Source organism: Alosa pseudoharengus, unplaced genomic scaffold (assembly GCF_046254945.1).
Source record: "Alosa pseudoharengus isolate Yale_2024_CS ecotype anadromous, Long Island Sound unplaced genomic scaffold, YU_APseudo_1.1 YU_APseudo_1.1_scf_11, whole genome shotgun sequence".
Classification (NCBI taxonomy): Eukaryota; Metazoa; Chordata; class Actinopteri; order Clupeiformes; family Clupeidae; genus Alosa; species Alosa pseudoharengus.
This window is the reverse complement of record NW_027468576.1, coordinates 12,233,283-12,240,782: the sequence shown is the minus strand read 5'-3', so window position 1 is coordinate 12,240,782 and position 7,500 is coordinate 12,233,283. Positions and strand designations below refer to the sequence as shown.

The window sequence follows — 7,500 nt, the reverse complement described above, 5'->3', positions numbered from 1 at the left end:
AACTTCCACGTAAGTGCTGAGTGAACGCCGATAGATGTGTGTTGAGCATAAATGAAGGGGGTGTCTGCATGTGTGTGTATGACTGGTGGTGTGGGAAGGCACTTAGACATGCAGTTCTGTGTGTGAAGGGTGTAAAAAAGGTTCTCGGTGGAACTCGAAAGCGGTGCTGGTAAAGTGTGAAAAAAAGTTCCGGCAAAGAGTGAAAAAAAAGTTCCGGGAAAATGGGAGCTTGCTTTTGTGGTTGCCATGGCACTCTGTCTGAGAATGTGACCTTAGACCCAGTTTAATCCTCTCATCAAAGAGTGCACACACACAAACACACACACACGCACACACACACACGCACACACACACATAGGCTATAGGATTCAGGGCATCACAGCGATGAGCAGGTATTGGTTGTCGGCTGCTCTTGGTGACTTTCAGCACTGGACTGTCATGGCAACAGTGGCCCTTCTCATTCGTATTCCGGGCGGGGCTTCATGCTGAATATTCATGAGAGAATGTAGATGTCACTGATCTATGAGATCACTATACGCATATTAAAACAACAAGCCGATAACTATGAGGGGCCGTCTAGGCCTTAATTCATACTTGGTCTTACACACACTATCATAATCTTGCACATACACCACTATACTCATGCACACTCACTATTATATTTTAGTCATATTTTAGTGAACTGAGTCCTGAAAGATTGCTATTTCAGTTAGCTAGTTAGTTAGCATTAAGCCAGGCAGCAACGACATGCTGCTGGTAGATAGTTTGGTAACCTAGCAACAATAAACACTTGACCCGCAGCACTATGAAAGGAGCGCTGTCTGGAGCTCTGTTCTAGAATTTTTGGCTGCCAGTTCAAAAATAGCGATGTGGACACAGGGCTTTTCTCAATATGCGTTCTTTTCTATACTTGTGTTCTCATGAACTTGAAAATCGTTCTGAAACGTCATCAATCACCGCCGAAGTACTGTTCCAATTCACAAGTTCGCATTTATTCAAGAACGCATAACATTCCCGGAAGTGTTCTCGAATCGTTGCTTTTATCAAGGATGCATCGGGTGGTGACTTGGTGGATTGAAGATTCCACAATCTGGCTCACAAAGTGGCTCACGAGTCACTGGCAACAGCAGACAAGGTTACCAAAAACGTTTGCCAGCCAAACTGTAATGCACGTCCTTTTTGGAATGTTGCTAGAATGCTAGCTAACTACTGCAATGGCAGCAATCTTTCAGATCTCAGTTCACTAAAATATGACTTCGCCAGACAAAAGGAGCTGGTAGCCTAGGCTATTAGGCTACAATAGAATAGGCACCCCTCATGTCTTTGTAGCCTAATATGCATTCGGTTTGCAGTAGTAGTTTAATATTCAGTCACATAGGACTTGGCTGATTTTTTCCTCGACCACTAGGTCTACACGAACATTGTTGACAGTGTAGGTCCCGCCCCTTCCTTGATTTTAATTGGCTAGCTAGAGATAAGTGACATTGATAAACCAATCAGGAACTGAGAAATCAAACTCCTTCCGTTTCATGCAAACTCTCTCACACACACCACTATACTCTCTCGCATACACCACTATACTCTCTCACATTCACTACTATACTCTCTTGCATTCACTACTATACCTTCTCGCATACACTACTAAACTCTCTCGCATACACTAGTATACTCTCTCGCATACACTACTCTCTCTCACATACACTACTATACTCTCTCACATACACTACCAAACTCTCACATACACTACTATAGTCTCTCACATACACTACTATAGTCTCTCACATACACTACTATATTCTCTCACATGTACTACTAAACTCTCTCACATACACTACTATACTCTCTCACATACACTACTATACTCTTTACTCTCTCACATACACTACTATACTCTCTCATTCACTACTATACTCCTTCACATACACTACTATACTCTCTCACATACACGACTATACCCTCTCATACATACATGTAAAATGACTATAATAGTGAGTGTGCATGAGTATAGTGGTGTATGTGCAAGATTATGATAGTGTGTGTAAGACCAAGTATGAATTAAGGCCTAGACGGCCCCTCATAGATAACAGCTTTAATACACACACACACACACACACACACACACACACACACACACACACACACACACACACACACACACACACACACACACACACACACACACACACACACACACACACACACATATTGCTCAAACACTAACACTGTCGCAAACATACACACTCAATACACAAACACACCTTACACTGCCCCGAGAGAAATGTCTGTAAAGGACTTTGGAACTTGGAAGCTGTAAATTGTAGAGTAGGGTGAGGTTGTTGGTTTCACTGCCATGGACAGGAAGTTGTTTCATAGCTCAGACGTCACTAAGCCAAACGTTCCGCCTTTGTACCGCCCCGTCTGATACAGAGAGAATGATATAGAGTGAAAGAGAGAGAAATAGAGGGAAGAAAAGAGAGATACTTTTATGGTGGGATTATTAGAGATCTCTGATACAGTGAACACCACACAGTGGCTGAAACAAGTTATTAGTGGTTAATAAACTGGCTTTGTTTACAAGCCATTCAGGAAGGCTGGTGATTGTTTAGCTGATGAGCTTTTTCTGTTGCTTGGCAACATCCATGGAAGTAAAGAGATGTTGTGCCCACTCTCCCCCCTCTGTTGACCATGCAGCATTTGAATAGAGCTTCCATTTGTTTGGTGCCAGATAATAACTTCACACTTGCTGGAACGGTCAAGAGTGAGCCTAGATTTCCTTTTGGCTCTCCAGAGCACATATACAGCCAGCTGACAGTTTGGCAAAATAAGGTTATATTAAGCTATTTCCCCAAATTATATGTTACAATCAATGACTGTATGGTCAATAAATGTCCTATCATAGGCTACCATTGGAAAGATCTGGGCCCAGTTTGACAAAAGCATTGTGAGTAGTTTGTAAAGTTCCTCTTACAAATGTCTTACGATTTATGGACCATTTCCCAAAGCCATTGTTGCTTAAGGACATTACAAAAACACTCTCAGATTTGGTAAAGACATTTCAAATTCTGAATATGTGTCCACTACTCGATTATTTGTATTCCTTTAGTCCGAAAGGGACCACTAATCAAGAGGATCAAATTGTTTTTAATAGAAAATGAATCCAAGTTGTGAATATTGTCATGTGAAGTCCATTGCATACTGTCTGATAACTTCATTCCTCAAATGAAGACACTGTCTCTCAGAGCTAGATCAAATGAATTCATAATTGATATATTATTAGATTGCCAAATGTTTGTACAAGTAGGCAAATGTTCATACTGTTTGAATTATTTTTTGAGCTTGGGTTATTGATTAAGGTTTTGTACGAGGTTTTGTATCGAGGTATATTATTTATTTGGGCTCTTCTGTTTCTGTGTGTGTGTGTTCATGTGTGCAGTTACGAGCACATGCAGTGGACATTAACGGTAACCAGGTGGAGAACCCAATTGATATCGTCATCAACGTGATTGACCAGAATGACAACCGACCTGAGTTTGCCCATCAGATCTGGAATGGGACAGTACCAGAGGGGACCAAGCCAGGTACAGACACACACACACACACACACACACACACACACACACACACTGAAGCAAGGTCTTATATGCACAGCTATTTGAATCAAGTCTGCTGTCGCTTGGTAATTGTTTTTTCGCCCAAAAAATCCATAATTGGTTACCCACATGCGCATATACTCACACACACACACACACACACACACACACACACACACACACACACACACACACACACACACACACACACACACACACACACACACATCCATACACACAAAAATATAAAATATTTAAGATTATCTAACCTTGCAGCACAGGTCAATGCATTTAATACCTCGGCAGCAGAATTGTCTATTTATTTCCCTGTCTTGAAGCCAGCAGAAGTTTGACTTTAGCGAAAGTCAAATTTCCCCAGCTGAAGCTCTAGGGACCCTACACATGTCCCAGACATCCACTGACAGTTCCGCCGCTAGGAAAAAGCCTCTCTAAGACTCGGAATGTCAGAGAATAACCACCGTCGCTTGTCAGAGGAGGCGTCCCTCCGCACCAGACAGACCTGAGCCCGGGAGCCCTGCCGTTCCATTATGGCCGTCAGGGTGCCAAAGGCTACTGCGAACTGTCTGGTTCTTCAGACAGCACAGAAAGCTACAAAGAGCCCCGCACTCGCAATTCCCATGGAATGTCGTGGAGGGAGACAGAGGGGGAGTTGAGGGGAGGGAGGGGGTGGAGGGGTTAACACTCTCTCCATTTTATTGTCAACAAGCTGTTTCAGTAATAGCAAGGCATCTGCGATGTAAACGTGGAGAATGTCACAAACAAAGTTGACAGCATTCTAGATGGCTTCCCTAGTCAAATGTGTTTAACTCTCTGTGGGTAGAGAATGGAATGTAAAACACATAAAGGCATTCTAAGGCGTAGAATGTGTAGGCTTGGAACCATAGTACAACGCGCAGTAACAGCATGCAGACAACTAAGGGATGTCAATGATGGCATTGGACCAGAACATTTCACAGGTTCAGTCAGTGCACTTGGAAACTAGGCCACAGAGTCAAAGGGATGTTGGTCATTGTGCAGACTCATGTCAACGTAGAGGAGCACAAAGGGAATGCCGAAGAGGCAGGACATTTCCTCTGGCCATTGAACATGTCCATTGTGGCCATTTAAGACCAAATGACAGTGAAAGCAAATGTACTCTCTGAAGCAGAAAACGCTGCAAAGCTCAGTGAAGTGTGTGTGTCTGTGTGTGCGTGTGTCTGTCTTGTATGTGTGTATGTGTGTCTGTCTTGCATGTGTATGTGTGTGTGTGTGTATGTGTGTGTTTAGGTACCACTGTGATGACTGTAACAGCCCAGGATAAGGATGACCCAAACATGCCCAATGGGATGCTCCGATACAAGATTCTATCCCAGCAGCCCCACAGCCCCAACCCCAACATGTTCACCATCAACAACAAGACTGGAGCCATCATCACTGTAGCTGCAGGCCTTGACAGAGAGGTTTGTGCTTGTGTGTATATGTGAGGGTGTGTGAGTGTGTGTTTGTGTGTGTGTGTGTGTGTGTGTGCGTGCGTGTGTGTGTGTGTGTGTGTGTGTGTGTGTGTGTGTGTGTGTGTGTGTACACGTGCCTGCATGCGTGTGTGTGTCCGTGTGCTGTAAAGTCTAGCTGTAAATGACTTCTGCCTTCACCACATATGAGATCCTCAGGACAGGACAGCCAGGTGACGCATTCAAATGTATGCGCAAAGCCAAGGACAAGCACAGAGCGTTGAGAGCAGTGGCTCACAGTGAGGGGGGGGGAGTGCTGCTATTTACAGAGCGGAGTGAGTAGTGTGTGATGAGTGCTGTCTGTGGTTGCAGAAAGTGGCCCAGTACACGCTGATCATTCAGGCCACCGACATGGAGGGCAATCCCACGTACGGCCTGTCCAACACGGCCACCGCTATGATCCGAATCATGGACATCAACGACAACCCGCCAGAGTTTACCACAGATACGGTGAGCTCTCTCTCTCCCTCTCTCTCTCTCGTTCACTCTCTCTCTCTCTCTCATTCACTCTCTCTCCCTTTCTCTTTCTCCCTCTCTCTCCCTCTCTCCCTCTCCCTCTCTTCCTTTCTCTCTCTCTCTGGCTCTCTGTTTCTCTCTACGTATCTCTCTCTCCCTCCCTCTCTCGCTCGCTCTCTGTGTCTCTCTCTACGTATCTCTCTCTCTCTCTCTCTCTTTAATTCTTTGTCTCTCACTCTCTCACTTGCTCTCTCATCCATATTTCTCTCTTTCTCTCACTCTCAAATATTCAGTACGCATACTCAATCACACACAGGTTTACACAACATAAAGCTTTCATCAGAAGCTCTGATGTTTCCAGTTTACAATAAACAAGTTAATTCACATGCCTAGACAAACAAACACACACACATACACACCCACGCACGCACGCACGCACGCACGCACGCACGCACGCACGCACGCACGCACGCACGCACGCACGCACGCACGCACGCACGCACGCACACACGCACGCACGCACACACACACACACACACACACACACACACACACACACACACACACACACACTCACACACACACACACACACATGCAAGCTTTAGGCTTACAACTGTATTGTTTCTTGTAGTTCTTTGGCGAGGTTCAAGAGAATAAAGAGAAGGTGATTGTGGCCAACCTGACGGTGAGCGATAAGGACCAGCCCAACACGCCCGCCTGGAACGCCGTCTACCGCATCACTGGCGGCGACAACTCTGGACGATTCGCCATCATCACCGATCCCGTCACCAACGAGGGCCATGTGACCGTGGTCAAGGTGTGTGTGTGTGTGTGTGTTTGTATGCTGCTGCTGTGTGTTTTTTATGTGCTGCTTTGTGTGTTACTGTGTGTGTGTGTGTGTGTGTGTGTGTGTGTGTGTGTGTGTGTGTGTAGGTTGGTGGGTGGAGGCTTATGTATGTGTGTGTGTGTGTGTGTGTGTGTGTGTGTGTGTGTGTGTGTGTGTGTAGGTTGGTGGGTGGAGGCTTATGTCTGTCTGTGTGTGTGTGTGTGTGTGTGTGTGTGCATGTGAGTGGGTGGTTGTGAGTGTGTTTATGTGTATTTGGAGCTTCATAAAGCTGCCCTCTGTTCATGTGTGATAAGACTATGACGTAGAGGAGGCCTTTCAAATTCAAATTCAAATGTGAATTTCTTTCTCTGTGTGTGTGTGTGTGTGTTTGTGTGTGTGTGTATGTTTTATTTGCGTGTGTTTGTGTGTGTGTGTGTGTGTGTGTTTCCCCCTCCCACAGCCCATCGATTATGAGACCACGCGGTCCTTCGTCCTGTCCGTGCTGGCGGAGAATGAGTCGCCGTTGCCACGGAGTGTGTATCCGCCCCGCGCCTCCACGGCGACAGTGAGCATCCGCGTCCTGGACGTGAATGAGGGCCCCGTGTTTGACCCCAACCCCAAGACCACCCGCCTGGAGGAGGGCATCCCTGCCGGCACCACCATCCAGCCCTACTTCGCCCACGATCCCGACAGATATATGAGACAGAGCATCAGGTAAATACACGTACACCACACACACACACACCATCAGATCTGTCCCATTCACAGCCAACCAGTAGGGAGAGTCTAGACTGGACACACACAGTGAGTGTGTGTGTGTGTGTGTGTGTGAGTGTGTTTGTTTGTGTGTGTGTGTGTGTGTGTGTGTGTGTGTGTGTGTGAGAGTGAGTGAGCATAAACGCAGGCTGATGTAGGCTTTCAAAACCAACTCTGTTTATGCATCTCCTCAGCACTATCCTCAGCTTCTCAATCATTACCCCCCCCCCCCAGGCCTTGTTGGCACTCAGTCCCTCCCGGGGCATCCCGATTCCTCCACCAACGTCCAGCGCAGGTGGCACTGGGCCTTCATGCCCCCCACGCACGCTTAGTCCTGGCAAATCCTTGGGCATGCCAGGCCCT

At 46.2% G+C, this 7,500-nt stretch overlaps 1 protein-coding gene across 1 annotated transcript in view; it reads left to right on the top strand.

Moving 5' to 3' along the window:
- The window catches only part of LOC143116735 (cadherin-2-like), a 34,419-nt gene that overhangs the window by 18,211 nt on the left and 8,708 nt on the right, over positions 1-7,500 (top strand). Inside the window, exons 5-10 of the mRNA XM_076278033.1 lie at positions 1-9; positions 3,434-3,578; positions 4,878-5,050; positions 5,411-5,548; positions 6,187-6,372; positions 6,842-7,095. The exon at positions 1-9 is cut by the window's left edge and continues 147 nt beyond it. Of these exons, the coding sequence (XP_076134148.1) occupies positions 1-9; positions 3,434-3,578; positions 4,878-5,050; positions 5,411-5,548; positions 6,187-6,372; positions 6,842-7,095 (905 nt within the window). The remainder of the gene's footprint in view (positions 10-3,433; positions 3,579-4,877; positions 5,051-5,410; positions 5,549-6,186; positions 6,373-6,841; positions 7,096-7,500) is intronic.